The sequence below is a fragment of the Mangifera indica genome, chromosome 6 (assembly GCF_011075055.1).
Source record: "Mangifera indica cultivar Alphonso chromosome 6, CATAS_Mindica_2.1, whole genome shotgun sequence".
NCBI classification, from domain to species: Eukaryota; Viridiplantae; Streptophyta; class Magnoliopsida; order Sapindales; family Anacardiaceae; genus Mangifera; species Mangifera indica.
Genome location: NC_058142.1, coordinates 8,776,995 through 8,793,722, shown reverse-complemented (window position 1 = coordinate 8,793,722; position 16,728 = coordinate 8,776,995). Strand labels below are relative to the sequence as shown.

The 16,728-nt window shown below is 32.9% G+C and overlaps 1 protein-coding gene across 1 annotated transcript; it reads right to left on the bottom strand.

Annotated features, from left to right (window-relative positions):
• Positions 1–3,382: 3,382 nt before the first annotated feature.
• On the bottom strand, positions 3,383–5,507 carry LOC123219419 (ankyrin repeat-containing protein BDA1-like). Its single transcript, XM_044641379.1, has 2 exons — positions 4,833–5,507; positions 3,383–4,266 (listed from the first exon to the last, which is right to left on the bottom strand). Exons 1-2 carry the CDS (start codon positions 5,427–5,429, stop codon positions 3,463–3,465), a joined length of 1,401 nt encoding a protein of 466 aa, XP_044497314.1. The 5' UTR covers positions 5,430–5,507; the 3' UTR covers positions 3,383–3,462.
• Positions 5,508–16,728: the final 11,221 nt, after the last annotated feature.

Here is a 16,728-nt window from a genome sequence, read left to right as displayed (position 1 = left end):
ATCTTTCAGAGCCTTTCTGTGCATATTCATTACTGGTGGAGAAAATTTAATCAGTGGTGATGAAAAGCAGCAACAACAATATTCTATGATAGTTAAAAATAAGGGTAATTTAAGTATTTTATAGACAAAGTGGTAAAAATGTTTATTCAATAAAAAATATGGTATAATCAATAAGTCAACCCATTCTGTGGCAAAAATTTAAATATCCCTTCACAAACTGCCGTCGTTATATATGCAATGGGAGTATCCGCAGTTAAATAATTGACGGTAGATAATAAGAAAGAAGGGAATGATTACAATTTGATCTCACGCAACAATCAAGGGATGCTATATTAAAAATGGTAATAGTTATATGTGATGATTAATGGCAAGTGTTAGCCTTCAATACGACAAATATTCAATGTAGGCATGAAATATTTAAGGGAGATTTTAATTTTGTCTTAAAATGTTTCATTTAGGGATGATATTTTACTTTTATTCCAAAATGATTATCTTTTAAGATAAAATCTTAATTTCACCCTAAGAAACTTAGGATTTATTTTTAGGAACATTTTTAGTTCTATCACAGAATGATAATTTTAGAGGTGATTTTATTTTTGTTCTAGAATAATAATTTTATAAGACAAAATTAAGATCTCGTCCCAAAAATGTATGATTTATTTTTAAGGATAATTTTAGTTTCGTTTCAGTATGAGAATTTTAGGTGTGAAATATTTAATGACGATTTAAATTTTATCCCAAAATATCATTTTTAGATACAAAATTTTAATTTAGTCCCATAATGATTATTTTAGAGAACAAAATCTTAATTTGGTCTTAAAAAAACTTAGGATTTATTTTAAGTGACATTTTTAGTTTTGTCTCAAAATGATAATTTTATGAGTGATTTTATTTTTGCCCTAGCATAATAATTTTAGAGGACAAAATCTTAATTTTATATAAAAAAAATGTAAGATTTATTTTTAGAGACAATTTTAATTTCGTCTCATAATGATAATTTTAAGAACGATTTTATTTTGTCTGAAAATGATAATTTTATAGGACAAAATTTTACTTTCATGCCCAAAAACTTAGAATTCATTTTTAAGGACATTTTAAGTTTCGTCTCAAATGATAATTTTAGGGATAAAATAAAGTTATCAATAAAACTATGCGTACTCACTTTGAGTACAAAAATGAGTATGTTATCATGTAATTGTGTGATTTTAAATTAAAAATAAAATAATATCTAATTAAATAATAATATATTATTTATATAATAAAAAATTATACCCATAACATTGTTCGGTTTTTTCTATATATTTAATATGATAAGAAAAATCAAAAGTAAGACTTAAGACAAATAGACAATAAATCAAACATTTGTTAAATTCAATTTTTTCATCCTTTTATTCCCTCCTATTTCCATCCAAAATAAGAACCCATAATGCAACATTAACTGATAGAATATAACAAGTCTATCAATAGAATGCTGTTTTTTCTTCTTAAAACAGCACCATTTAGCCACAAAAATCAGCTTCTTCAACACCCACCAGCAAGATCTTATTACATGTATAAAAATTATAGCGATAAGCGACCAAACATAAACCCATGGGTACCAGTTACTAATACTATCAAGTATTTCATGTGGCATCACAAAGCTTATTGACAAATAGTATGCACCGGCGATAAACAGCACCGTAACCCACATTTTTACCAGCAAAATTCCCACAAAAACTCTATTCCTAGAGGAACTCCACTAATGAGCCACAAAATTATGCTGAGCGATGCTGAGAATGAGACTCTGCTCACGAATGTTAATAAGTGGTACTCATTTTCATGAGTGTATGCGCGAATTGAAGTTCCAGTTCTGCAAACCCCCTTTGGGCAGGTTTCTTCTCTCAGATTAGTGGCGTCTGCTTGCCAGTAGCCACCTGGTGGGTTTGTTGCAATCTGCAAAACTCATGTTGGCAATCAAGCTGGCCACCACCATCAAGCTGGCCACCACAATAAAAACCCTTATATTTTTAATATTTATAAGTTTCCCACGTTTTTGTTTTCTATATTTTTTAGAAAATATGTTTCCATGTTTCTGTCTTCGCGATTCCACGTTTCTCCGTTTTCGTTTCCGTGTTACATAGACAGCACCACAAAATTTGCTCTGGTTTACTCTGTTTTGTTTCTTTTTTTTTTGTTCTGTTTCTGGACTTCAAATTGAAAAACCAAGGGAGAACCAGATCGACGGATGGATCTGACCACGCAAGGTAGCGGCCGGTGACCGCATAACTCGCCGGAGAGTTTCGACTTACCGGAATAAAGAGACCAAGGGGGATCCAGATCGACGGATGGATCTGACCACGCAAGGTAGCGGACGGTGACCGCATAACTAGCCTTAGAGTTTCGACTTACCGGAATAAAGAGACCGGGATACGAAACAATATCAAAGAGAGTCTACATTCTACAAAGGAGTTCGGTTGTCAGGTGGATTTGTCTGAGGGTGAGGAAGAAATTGGAGAATGATCAGCCGTTGATCGGTTGAGAGAAGTGACCATCCGACGGTTTTTGATTTGTTCAAATGGTGGAATAAAATAGATGATCCAAACATTTTTGTCTAGTTGATGTAAGGTGGCATATAAATCCTATCCACTTTAAGGTAGGTTCAGGTGTGGGAGGGTGTATGAATATCCACATAGACATCCATAAACAATCCCGAGCACAATAAAATTATGCATATACAATTAAATACATAAATCATATATCATTATATAATTAAATGATTTTAAATTAAAAATAAAATAATATATAATTACATAATAACACATAATCATATACATAATTATATATTTAAAAGTGTGTATATATATAATATTGTTAAAATTTTATTTATTTGTTATGAACGGTATAATATTAAAAGAACAATTCAATTTAAATAAAAATTTCTCATTAAAAAAAAAAAAAACAATGAGTGATATGTTAATGTATTAGGAATTTTACTATAAATTTTATGAGTTGATATAAAAATAGACCTTACATGTTATAATAATATTTCGATCAATGCAAAACTCTATATGTTTTTTTATTAATGAAACTATATTTACCTACTTTAAATACAAGAATATATGTATATTTTATGTATATTATTAAATAATTTTGAATTAAAAAAATAATAACACTTAATCATATATTAACATATTATTTATATATTAAAAAAAGATATATAAGATATTATTATTATTATTATTTATATATATATAATATATGAGAAATCAAAATTAGGATCGAGACTCTTAGATAGGGCGCTAAGAATCCATAATTAATCAAACATTTATTAAATTTCCATCCAAAATAAGAACTTATAATGCAACATTAACTGATAGAATATTACAAGTCTATCAATAGATTACATAAAATTTTATTGCTCATACATAATTTATTGATCAAATTTGTCCACTTCGATAGATAATAAGATTACATCCGATCTTTCTAAACACTCACCACAGGCTGATCAAGCTGTTTTTTCTTCTTAAAACGGCACCATTTAGCCACAAAAATCAGCTTCTTCAACACCCACCAGCAAAATCTTATTACATGTATAAAAGTTATACCGATAAGCGACAAAGCCCTAATCCACCAGGGGACCTGGAGCCACGGTCTATTCGAGCTATCAAATCTTTCCTCAAATGGCATTACCAAGCTTATTGAGATAACGTATGCATAGGCAACAAATAACAACGCAACCCACATTTTTACCAGCAAAATTCCCACAGAAACTCTATTCCTGAGAGGAACTCCACTAATGAGCCACAAAATTATGCTGAGCGATGCCGAGAATGAGATTATGCTCGCCACTGTTAAGGAGTGGTACGCATCAATGTGTGCAAGAATTGCAGTTCCAGCTCTGCAATCTGCCTCCTCTGGGCAGGTCTTATCTTTCGAATGATCGGTGTCTTCTTGCCAGTAGCCACCTGGTGGATTTGTTGTAATCTGGAAACTCATGGTGGCAATCAAAGTGGCCACCACCATCAAGTTGCCTCTTGTTCTTTCATAGCGATCGCTCTTGTGCTTGCTGAGCCTTCTCCATTTGAAGAATGATGTTATTATTGATTTAAATTTTTGGGGTGCTCGAATGGTTTTAGCTTTGGTGGTTGTTTCTTTGATGAGATTGTTCTGTAAATTCCTTTGAATTGTGCCATTTCTGCAGATTCCATCGAAGGCTGGAAAGCCATTTTTGGTGAAGGAGTTCAGATCCACTCTTATTTTTGACACTGAAAGCAAGTACTTAGTGGTCTGCATAAAGTTCAGCCAAATTGAAATAACACGAGAAAACACAGTGAGCAAAATGATAATTCAGTAATTCACCATATATGTTGTGTTATACAACTAGCAAACATGAAGTGCCTGCCTGCTATTTGGGACTTGAGCTCGGTTCGATTTACACAGATTCAAGCTCAAGCTCGCTTCGATATTTAAACTTGAGTTCACTTCAAAAGTGCTCAAACTTGACTTGTTTGAAAGTAGTCAAGTTTGAGTTTGGCTCGAGCTCAGACTTTAAACTCGATTCAGTATTAAAATGATATCATTTTGATGTGTATTAGTCAAAATAATTTTTTTTAGTCAATTCAAGTCAAATTTTTTGAGGGTAATGAACTTGACAAACTAAACACTCACAAAACTCAAAATTGAAAATATTTAACTCACAGAGTCAATCTCGAGCTCAAGCTTATTTGAGCTATAACTCAATTGAGTTAAGTTCATTTTATATTCGTTCAAACTGAGTTCGAGCTTAAACAAGCTCGACCCAAATCTAACCCTATCTAAAATTTAAGCAAATTAAGAGATAAGAAGACTTGTACCTCATATTGTTGCAATATAGCAGATACTTGCAAGATAGAGTTCCCTTTAAGGTTTTTGGAATTGAGAAACTCCTCATCATCAACTGATGCCACCAATACTTTGAGCGCATCCAAATGATTATGCTTAACACACAAATGTAAGGCTGTTTCTCCATGGAGTTGCACAAGAATTGACTCAGGTTTTGCACTTATTAGCTCTTGTATCACCTCAACTCTCCCTCTCATTGCAGCCAAATGGAGAGGAATTCTCCCCTCTTGGTCAGCAACCATACTTACTTCCTTGTTTGTTATTAACAACTCTTTGACAATCTCCCTGTGGCCCTCAGCAGCAGCCAAGTGAAGAGGTGAGCGTTTGAAAGAGTCCAACTCTGTGACAAGTTGAGGCTTTTGGCTCACAATCGCCTTGGTGAACTCAACATGACCAAGCAAAGCTGAGATGTGCAAGGGAGTTTCAGTGAAGGGAGTGAGTGAAATTTTATGGAGAATGAATGGATCATTCTGTATCAATATGTTCAAGGTGGCGACACATCCCCTCATGCTTGCTTCATACAGAATTTGAGTGTCATTTTGAGCTGCTTCCTGAGCTTGAATCTCCATTTCTGTCTTCTCTTGGTTTTGCTGAAATTCTCTCCTTTTTGGATTCTTTTATCTCCAAGAATTGTAATTAGAGAAAGAAAGAATATCAACCACTTGAGCCTGAAGGCACTCTCAGTAATGGATATTTCACTTTCAAAAAAGCAGGCGTGTTTGTGATTTAGAAGTCTGTACGATGAATGACAGCTTTACTTGTCTGGTTCTTAGAGAAATTCTTTTTAACATATATATAACTTTGTCCCAGGAAGTTATTTTTAGAAACAAAATTTTAATTTAATTTTGTCTCAAAATATTATTTTTAAAGACAAAATTTTAATTTTATTTTTTAAAATTTAGGATTCATTTTTTGAAATAATTTTAGTTTTGTCTAAAATATTATTTTTAAAAGATGAAATTTTAATGTCGTTCCTTAACACGAAATTAGACTTTATTTTTAAAATGTTACTTTTGAGGATGAATTTTAATTTTGTTCCTTAAAACTTCGATTATGGAGAATGATTGGATCATTCTGTATCAATGTGTTCAAGGTGGCTACACATCCCCTCATGCTTGCTTCATACAACATTTGAGTGTTACTTTCAGCAATAATCTCCATTTCCCTTGACATTGTTTTTCTTTTCTGCAATTTCTCTGCCAGTTCCGTCCCTGTAATCTCAGGGTAGGAGAGAATATCAACCTCAACCTCTTGTCTATTAATTGAAATTTCAACGAAATTGCCTGTACTGCAAAAAATTCTTGAACCAAAATAGACGCTGCATTTATTGTGTTCAAATACGCAGCCACATCTTTGATATTGTTAGTGATGGGATTTGCACCCTTTAGGGGTGTTCAAAACCATTTAACCAAATTGGTTGGTTAATCTTTTAAACTGAACTGAATTTTCGTTTTGAGAAAAATCATAAATCGAAACAGAATTGATTTAAAGATTAATCGATTTTGAATTAAACCAAAAATATCAATTAATCAAATCGAATTTTTAGTTGATCAGTTTTGAATCGAATTTTAAAGAATTATTTTATTTTATTAATTTTTTTCGTAAATATTCTCAATTTTTATTCAATTTTTTAAAAACTGGTTCAGGTCAACTATGTCAATATCAAATAAAGAATGCCTAAACAAGGACGACATATTAAAGTTAAACTCCCTCCCACCTTTAGACTTAATGGTTACTTTACTTCATTGAATTCAACAATATTATTAATTACGCAAGTGCATTTCAATGTGTTTTCCACAGACACGGTACGGAAGCCTCCTATTATTACTACCACGATGACCCACCAAATCCCATTTGCTGATTTTTGGATTTTGAAAACCTTTAATCGACGGTGAAATGATATTTTCATGGAGAATATTAATTTAATTTAATTTAATATTGTACTCTACAACCCACTTGCAAATAAGTCAAAAATTGAAGGAAAAATGAAACAGAAAACATGCATCAAGCAAATTACACTGTCTTCTACAGGATTTTCATCGTGTTTTCCACATTTTAAATGCAAATTAATTAAGGTACTTGGATAAGGCTTGAAACAAATAATCATTTGGCCCAATAATTGAAAGGTAAAATTAGATGAAATTAATTTAGAGTTGCTGGGTTGAATAGAAAAATAAAATTGGGGCGTGGCTGCTCCGGAAATCAAAAAAGTTAGGTGACTCAACACCCTTTTGCTTTTTTCTTCGTCTCTCTCTCTCTCCTTTTTTTTTTTTTGTTTCAGTCAAATCAGGTGTATATATTATATAAAATAAATATATGCAACACAAAAGTAAAATAAAAGTTGAGAGAAGAGAAAACAAAAATGTTATCTTGATTTTTTAATATATATTTGTAGGAGATTTTTATTTGTTTTCAATTTTATTATTGGATTGTTCTAATTTATAAACTACTGATAAAAAACTTATTTTTATTTGTTCTGAACAATGGAGATTGCATTTGCTTCTCAGGTAAACTGTTATCTGTATTGAAACGTGAGTAATTGTATTGTGTAATTTAGTTTAGATAATTCTTATAAATACGCATTTTTTTTTATCTATTATTAGATTGCTATCAAATTTTAACAATATTTTAAGTACATTTGGTTTTATATTTTGGATAATGAAGACATTTTTTTTATGCCCAAAATGTGAGATATAAACTTATAAGTTTGTTGTGATATTCATTATTTTTCTATAGTTATGTTATTTTGAAAGGTTGTGTACTTATTTGCAAATTGAAAACAATGAATTATTATTTTTGATATAATAAATTGGTTTATTTAGATAATATCCAATTTTTTAATTTTTTAATTTTGGAAGTTTTTACGTTAAATTATTATACTTTTTTATTTTTCTTTAATTATTTACTATAATAAAATTATTTTTAGTTAATTATTTATTACCACATCGTGAAGAGTTTAATTTTGCTCTTGCCAGTTTAGTTGTTTTTCTTTCCGACAAAAGTTACCTGTGATGATGACTGGTGGGTGCTAGCAATGATGATGATGGAGTGTCAGTTCTGATGATTAATATGAGACATGAAACTTGACACTTACCAACTTGTTTTGTCTTTTAACACAACTACAGGATAAACGGCTGTCGATACCCCAGAAAATAGCGCCGCCCCATGCAAGAAAAACTTCCAGGTATCTAACATTTGCCAATCGATGTCGCTCGGTACATCAATTTCTTGACCGAATAGCGATACCGAAACCAATTCTTCATCTTCCGCTGCTCTTAAATTCATCTTCACAACAAAAATTAAAAAAATTTTCACCCCCCAAAAAAACTCAAAATATTTACAATAAACAGCTATTATAACAACACAACTCGTTTTTTTTTTTTTTGGTTCTTTTTCTGGACTTCAAATAAAAAAACCAAGGGAGACCCAGATCGACGAGTGGATCCTACCACGCAACGTAGAGGCAGGTGACCGCATAACTCACCGGAGAGTTTTGACTTACCAGAATAAAGAGACTGAGATACGAAAGAACATCAAAGAAATTTCACATTTTACAAAGGGAAAGAGCAATGTGTGGGGGGGAAATTAATTAAAATAGGCAGTCGATTTACCGTTTAAACATTTTTCGACAACAATTACTAACTTTTACCTTTTTACGCAAATGATATTTTTCATTCCAAAAATACCCTTCATCTTATTTCTCTCCGTTTACAGTAGCTTTCACAGATTAATCTCTTATATTTCAGAAGATATGCATTAAGCTTAATTTTTCTGTAATGAATAAGATTTACAGACGAAAACAAGATATAATAATAGATACTTATATACTTTTACACATTTATAGAATGATGGACATAACTAATACAAGATGTATGGGTTGTGTCGGATGAAAAAGGGTGCCCGTCTCTTCAAAACGGTTAGAAACGGTGTGAAAATGAGTGAAAGAGTGGGTGTATCCTCAAAACGTTGCGTTTTTCCGAGTAGGTGCGAAAATGTGCAAAAGTGTAAAGGGGTGCGTGAAAGGGTGCAACAATGATGAACGGGTGTGTGGAAGAGTGCGACAATGCTGAAGGGGTGCGTGGAAGAGTGCAACAATGCTGAAGGGGTGGGTGAAAGGGTGCGACAACGCTAAAGGGGTGCGTGGAAGGGTGCGACACTTTAAAAGGGTGTGTTATAATCTCAAGGGGTGCGTGAAAACCCTAAAAGGTGCGTCATTCTATCCATGGGTGTGTGGATGGTGTGTTATTCTCTCCAAGGGCGTGTGCATGCATGCATGCACAATTCATCAGCTATAATGAAAACATTTTTATACAAAATGGTGCGTAAAAATACAAACAAGTGTGTGAAAATATAAACTGGTGCATAAAAATACAAACGAATACGTGAATTATAAAAGAGGTGCGGGAGATATGTTAATATCTCCCGCACCCCTTTATAACATATATTATTAATATATATTATATTAATAATATATTATATTATATATTAATAATATAATATATTAATATAATATATTATATTATTAATATAATATATATTATAATCTCCCACACCCCTTTATAATTCCTGCACCTTTTTTATAATTCCCACACCCTTTTTATAATTCACGCACTTTTTTACATTTTCACGCATCTGTTTGTATTTTTACGTATCCGTTTGTATTTTTACGCACTCGTTTTGTATTTTCATGCACTCATTCACATTTTCACGCACCTGTTTGTATTTTTAAAATGAGTGCATGAATTATAAAAGGGGTGCGGGAATTATAAAGTGGTGCGGGAGATTATAATATATATTATTAATATATATTATATTAATAATATAATATATTATATATATAAATATATATTATATTATATATTGTTATAGATTTATATTACCGAACCCAAAGATAATCCGATCCGAACAATATAAACGCGAAAAACAGGAAAAAATAGAATAACACGATTTACTTGGTTCGGATCTCGTAAACGAAATCCTACATCCAAGGCAGAGATGTTCCTCTAGTCAAATCCACTAATATCAAGTTCGATTTACAATATACAAACACACGGATCTTTCACTGTACATCAAAGCAATATACAAGCAAAATACACGGCAATACAAAGTCAAAGAGCACCTGACTTCACCGTAGAGACACCGCACATCGAACTCAGAGAGCAAACTCAGCCACACAGCAGCCACAAGAAGCCACAAGACACATAAACCAGAGAAAGAAAACACAGCAGCTCACGCCTCACTTTCTCTCAATATTCTTTCTGCTTTAGTCGGCCAAAATTATGTTTATATACTTAGGTCAACAAAGTGACCACCCAGCAAGTTTACCAAACTGCCCTCACTTATAAATGAAAAGACCCATGCATCCTTAAGCTCTAATTACGCTACTGCCCTTATAGTTTTTAAACAAATATTACAAACTCCACCTTGTTTGAAAACTACAAGACTCAAACATGAATTTAACTAGCCAAAAAACACCTCTGCAAGACAGACTCACAACTTTCCAATTTGCAATAAGTCTAAGGCACTCTTAAACTTATTTATTGGAACTACCTTTGTCAAAATATCAGCAAGATTCACCTCTGAAGCAATTTTCTACAGAATTACCTGACTCTAGACAAAATTTCTCTTATAAAATGCAACCTAACATCTATATGCTTTGTTCTCTCATGAAAAGCACTATTTTTAGACAGATGTATTGCACTTTGTGAGTCACAATAGATCACAGGAATACCACAATGCAGCCCCAACTCTTCCGTTATACCTTTCAGCCACAAAGCTTCTTTTGTAGCCTCTGTCAATGCAACATATTCAGCTTCTGTTGTAGACAAAGCAACAATATGTTGAAGACAACTCTTCCAGCTTATCACATTTTCACCAAATGTGAAAATATAGCCATTTAGAGACCTCCTCTTGTCTAAATCTGCAGCATAATCTGAATCACAGTATCCTTTAACATGTAACTGTTAGTATCAGATGCAGTATATACAAGACCAAAATCACATGACCCTTTCAAGTATCTTAATACCCATTTCACAGCATTCTAATGTGCTTTACAAGGTTTTCCCATAAACCTACTCACCAAACTAATTGCATAAGCAATATCAGGCCTGGATCCTATCATAACATACATTAAGCTACCTACCACATTTGCATAAGGAATCTTTTTCATATATTCAGATTCATCAGTAGGTAAATCATGCAAAACAGACATCAATTTGAAATGAGCACCTATAGGAGTATTCACAGATTTAGCATCATGCATACCATACAATTCAAGAACCTTTTTAACATATTCAGATTGAGACAAAGTTAAAATACCTTTAATTCTATCTCTATTAATATCCATTCCTAAGATTCTTTTTGCATGTCCTAAATCTTTCATTTCAAATTCATCTTTTAACAATTTTTTCAACCTAGTTAAATCACTTATTTTCTTTGAAACAATAAGCATATCATCCACATATATCAACAAGTAAACATAGCTGCCTGTTTCAGTTTTTAAAAAATAAACACAATTATCAAAGTTACTTCTAGAAAAGCCAATGGAGAGCATATAGTCATCAAACCTTTTATACCATTGTCTTGGTGACTGTTTTAGGCCATATAATGACCTTTTTAGTAAGCAAACCATATCTTCAGATCCAGGTTTCTCAAAACCCTCTGGTTGCTCCATATAAATCTGCTCTTCTAGATTACCATGAAGGAAGGCAGTAGTAACATCTAGCTGTTCAAGTTCTAAATCAAATAACACCACAGCAGATAAAATAAGCCTTATTGATATATGTTTAACAACAGGTGAAAAAATTTCATGATAGTCAATTCCTTCTACTTGGGAAAAACCCTTTGCAACAACTCTAGCCTTAAACCTTCCATTTTCAAAGCCTGGAGCAGCAAGTTTTCTTTTAAAAACCCATTTACAACCTATAACCCTTTTATTTTTAGGTCTTTTAACAAGAATCCATGTGTTATTTTTATGCAGAGAATCAATTTCAGCTTGCATGGCATTTAACCATTCCTTTTTGTGTTTACTCATATAGGCTTGTTTGAAATTTAAAAGATCATTCAATTCAATGCAATCACCTATATTAAATGCATATGATATAAGATCTGCATGAGCATATTTAGATGGCAGTTTAGTAGCTCTTCTAGTCCTATCTCTAGCCAATTGATAATCAGAAAAATCATTGTCTAAACTACTTTGACTCTGACTCTGTGATGGTTGCTGGTTCAAACCCCTATCTTCATACTTTAAAGCATGAATTGGATCTGAGCCTAAACTAGGTCCATCACTTGACTCAACACTAGCTGAATTTCTCAAGTCAGAATTCTCCACCTCAATATGAACCTGTTTAGACTGAAATTGGTTAGAGATAAACAGATCTTTATAAAAAGCAAATTCATTAAACACAACATCCCTGCTAACCACACATTTTAATTCATCAATTAACCAAACTTTATAACCCTTAGTCCCTGTAGGGTATCCTAAGAAGGTAGCCTTTAAGGCTCTAGAGTTCAGTTTATCTTGTTTCACATGGATATAGGCAACTTGTTTTGTCTTTTAACACAACTACAGGATAAATAGCTGTCAAAACCCGATAAAATAGCGCCGCCCCATGTAAGAAAAACTTCCACGTATCTAACATTTGCCAATCGATGTCGCTCATTACATCAATTTCTTGACCAGATACCGATACCGAAACCAATTCTTCATCTTCCGCTGCTCTTAAATTCATCTTCACAACAAAAATTAAAAAAATTTTCACCCCCCAAAAAAAACTCAAAATACTTACAATAAACAGCTATTATAACAACACAATTCGTTTCCTTTTTTTTCTTTTTTGGTCCTTTTTCTGGGCTTCAAATAAAAAAACCAAGGGAGACCCAGATCGATGGGTGGATCCTGCCATGCAAGGTAGAGGCCGGTGACCGCATAACTCATCGGAGAGTTTAACTTACTAGAATAAAGAGACCGAGATACGAAAGAACATCAAAGAAAGTTCACATTTTACAAAGGGAAAAAGCATCGTGTGGGGGGAAATTAATTAAATAGGGAGTCGATTCACCGCTTAAACCTTTTTCGGCAACAATTACTAACTTTTGCCTTTTTGCGCAAATGATATTTTTCATTTCAAAAATATCTTTCATCTTATTTCTCTCCGTTTACAGTAGCTTTCACAGATTAATCTCTTATATTTCAGAGGATATACATTAAACTTAATTTTTCTGTAATGAATAAGATTTACAGACGAAAACAAGATATAATAATGGATATTTATATACTTTTACACATTTATAAATGATGGACATAACTAATACAAGATATGTGGGTTGTGTAGGATGAAAAAGGGTGCCTGTCTCTTCAAAACAGTTGGAAACGGTGCGAAAATGAGTGAAAGGGTGGGCGTATCCTCAAAACGTTGCGTTTTTCTGAGTAGGTGCGAAAATGTGCGAAAGTGTAAAGGGGTGTGTGAAAGGGTGCAACAATGATGAAGGGGTGCGTGGAAGAGTGCGACAATGCTGAAGGGGTGGGTGAAAAGGCGCGACAACGCTGAAGGGGTGTGTGAAAGGGTGCGACAACGCTGAAGGGGTATATGGAAGGGTGCGACACTTTGAAAGGGTGCGTTATAATCTCAAGGGGTGCGTGAAAACCCTAAAAGGTGCGTCATTCTATCCATGGGTGCATGGATGGTGCTTTATTCTCTCCAAGGGTGTGTGCATGCATGCATGCATAATTCATCGGCTATAATGAAAACATTTTTAAACAAAGTGGTGCGTAAAAATACAAACAGATGTGTGAAAATATAAACAAGTATGTAAAAAAACAAACGAATATGTGATAATATAATATATATTAATAATATATATTATAATCTCTCATACCCTTTTATAATTCCCGCACCCTTTTTATAATTCACGCATTCTTTTGTATTTTCACGCACCCTTTTACATTTTCACGCATCCGTTTGTATTTTTATGTATCTGTTTGTATTTTTATACACTCGTTTTGTATTTTCACGCACCACTTCACATTTTCACGCACTTGTTTATATTTTTAAAATGAGCGCATGAATTATAAAAGGGGTGTGGGAATTATAAAGTGGTGTAGGAGATTATAATATATATTATTAATATATATTATATTAATATGTATATTATAATATATATTATATTTTATTAATAATATATATTATAATATCTCCTGCACCCCTTTTATAATTCATGCACTCGTTTGTATTTTCATATATTCGTTTATATTTTCACTTATCTTTTTACATTTTCACACACCTGATTGTATTTTCATGCACCGTTTATATTTTTACACACTGATTTTGTATCTTCACGCACCCGTTTATATTTTCACGCACCCGTTTGTATTTTTACTCACCCGTTTTGTATTTTTATGCACCCGTTCATATTTTCACCCACCTGTTTGTATTTTCACCCACCCGTTTTTATTTTTTTCGTACCTATTTATATTTTCAGGCATCTATTTGTATTTTCACACACCCCTTTGTATGAAAGTGTTTTCATTACAGCTGATGAATTGTGCATGCATGCATGCACACGCCCTTGGAGAGAATAACACACCATCCATGCACCTATAGATAGAATGACACACCTTTTAGGGTTTTCACGCACCCCTTGAGATTATAATGCACCTTTTCAAAGTGTCGCACCCTTCCACGCACCCCTTTAGTGTTGTCGCACCTTTCAGCCACCCTTCAGCGTTGTCGCACCCTTTAACGCACCCCTTCAACATTGCCACGCCCTGTCACGCACCCCTTAAGTATTGTCGCACCCTTCCATGCACCCTTTCATCATTGCCGCACCCTATTACACTTTCGCACATTTTCGCATCTGCTCAAAAAAACACACCGTTTTGAGGATATGCCCACCCTTTCACTCATTTTCACAACGTTTCCAACCATTTCGAAGAGATGGACACCCTTTTTCATCTGACACAACCCACACATTCTGTATTAGTTATGTCCATCATTTTATAAATGTGTAAAAGTATATAAGTATCCATTATTATATCTTGTTTTCTTCTGTAAATCTTATTCATTACAGAAAAATTAAGCTTAATGCATATCCTTTGAAATATAAGAGATTAATATGTGAAAGTTACTGTAAACAGAGAGAAATAAGATGAAGGGTATTCATGGAATGAAAAATATCATTTGCTTAAAAATGTTTAAGTTAGTAATTATTGCCAAAAAAGATTTAAGCAACGAATCGAGTGCCTATTTTAATTAATTTCCCAATGTGTGGGTGCCCTGAATAAAAGGTGAGTTTAGATTAAAATGGCTTAAGGGAAACCGACACGTGGCAGAAGGTTTCGTTTTAATGTTCGGTTGTCAGGTGGCTTTGTTTGAGGGTGAAGAAGAAATTGGAGAATGATCAACCGTTGATTGGTTGAGAGAAGTGACCATCCGACGATTTTTGATTTGTTCAAGTGGCAAAGTGAAATAGATGATCCCAGAGATGCCAATGGATCGGGCTGGCTCTGGCTTGGCCCATTGGGCTAATGGGTCGGGCTGGGCCCAAGGCCCAAACAGTAATGGGCCTTCGGGCCGGGCCAACCCATTGAAATATAAAGGCCCAAGACCCGACCCATATAATAACGGGCCTTAATTGGGCCGGCCAGACTTTAATCGGGCCGGGTCAGGTTAGGCTTTAATCGGGTTGGCCCGGCCCATTTAATCAGTTTTAAAAAAAAAATTTCAATTAAAATTTTTTAACATAAATTTTTTTCAATTATTAAAACCGATAACAGTATCCCAAATATTTTATTTATAATCCCTCACTTGTGGCGGAGAAACACCATGGTTATATGATGAAAAATATTATAAATTGATAACATAGTACAAATAAATTAATTTACATACAGTATAAATTACAAAACATAAATAAAATATATCTACTATATAATGTTTATCTACTCATCTTCTATATTTAAATCTCTGAATTCTTCAAAGATAAATAATTATTATTTGTGAATTTAGATATTTTATAATATTTTGTAATAATAAAATTAAAATAAAAATGAAATTGTGAAAATAAAGAATTATTATTTACGAATTTAGATATTTTTTGAAAGAGAGTTAATGAGATTGAAAATATAATGAAATAATTGAAATTGAGTTATTAAAAGATTTATAAATAAAAGTGAAAATAAAGGAAAATAAAATAAATTTATTTTTAAAAAATAAAATTTAAAAAAAATTATGCAGAGGCTGCCCTTCTGCCTGGCAGAAGCAGAAAATATATCTACTATATGATATTTATCTACTTATCTTCTATATTTAAATCTCTGAATTCTTCAAAGATAAATAATTATTATTTGTGAATTTAGATATTTTATAATATTTTGTAATTATAAAATTAAAATAAAAATGAAATTGTAAATATAAAGAATTATTATTTATGAATTTAGATATTTTTCGAAAGAGAGTTAATGAGATTGAAAATATAATGAAATAATTGAAATTGAGTGATTACAAGATTTATAAATAAAAGTGAAAATAAAGGAAAATAAAATAGATTTATTTAAAAAAAAATTATGCAGAGGCTGCCCTTTTGCCTAGCTGAAGCAGACCAAGGCAGAAGAAGCAAATTTTCTGCTTCTGTTGCCTTTTGCTTATGCTGCCTAGAAAAAAAAATTTATTTTATAAATAGTATCGAACCTACCAGGTCGGGTTGGGTCGGGCCGGCCCATGGGCCTAATATTAAAGCCTGACCCAGTAGGCCCATGGGCTTGGCCTGCCATTCTACAGTGCCGGGCTGAGCTTTATCGTGCCCGGGATTTTTTTCGTGCTCTAGGTCGGGCCTCCATTTGGGCCCGCCCAATTGACGTGTCTAGATGAT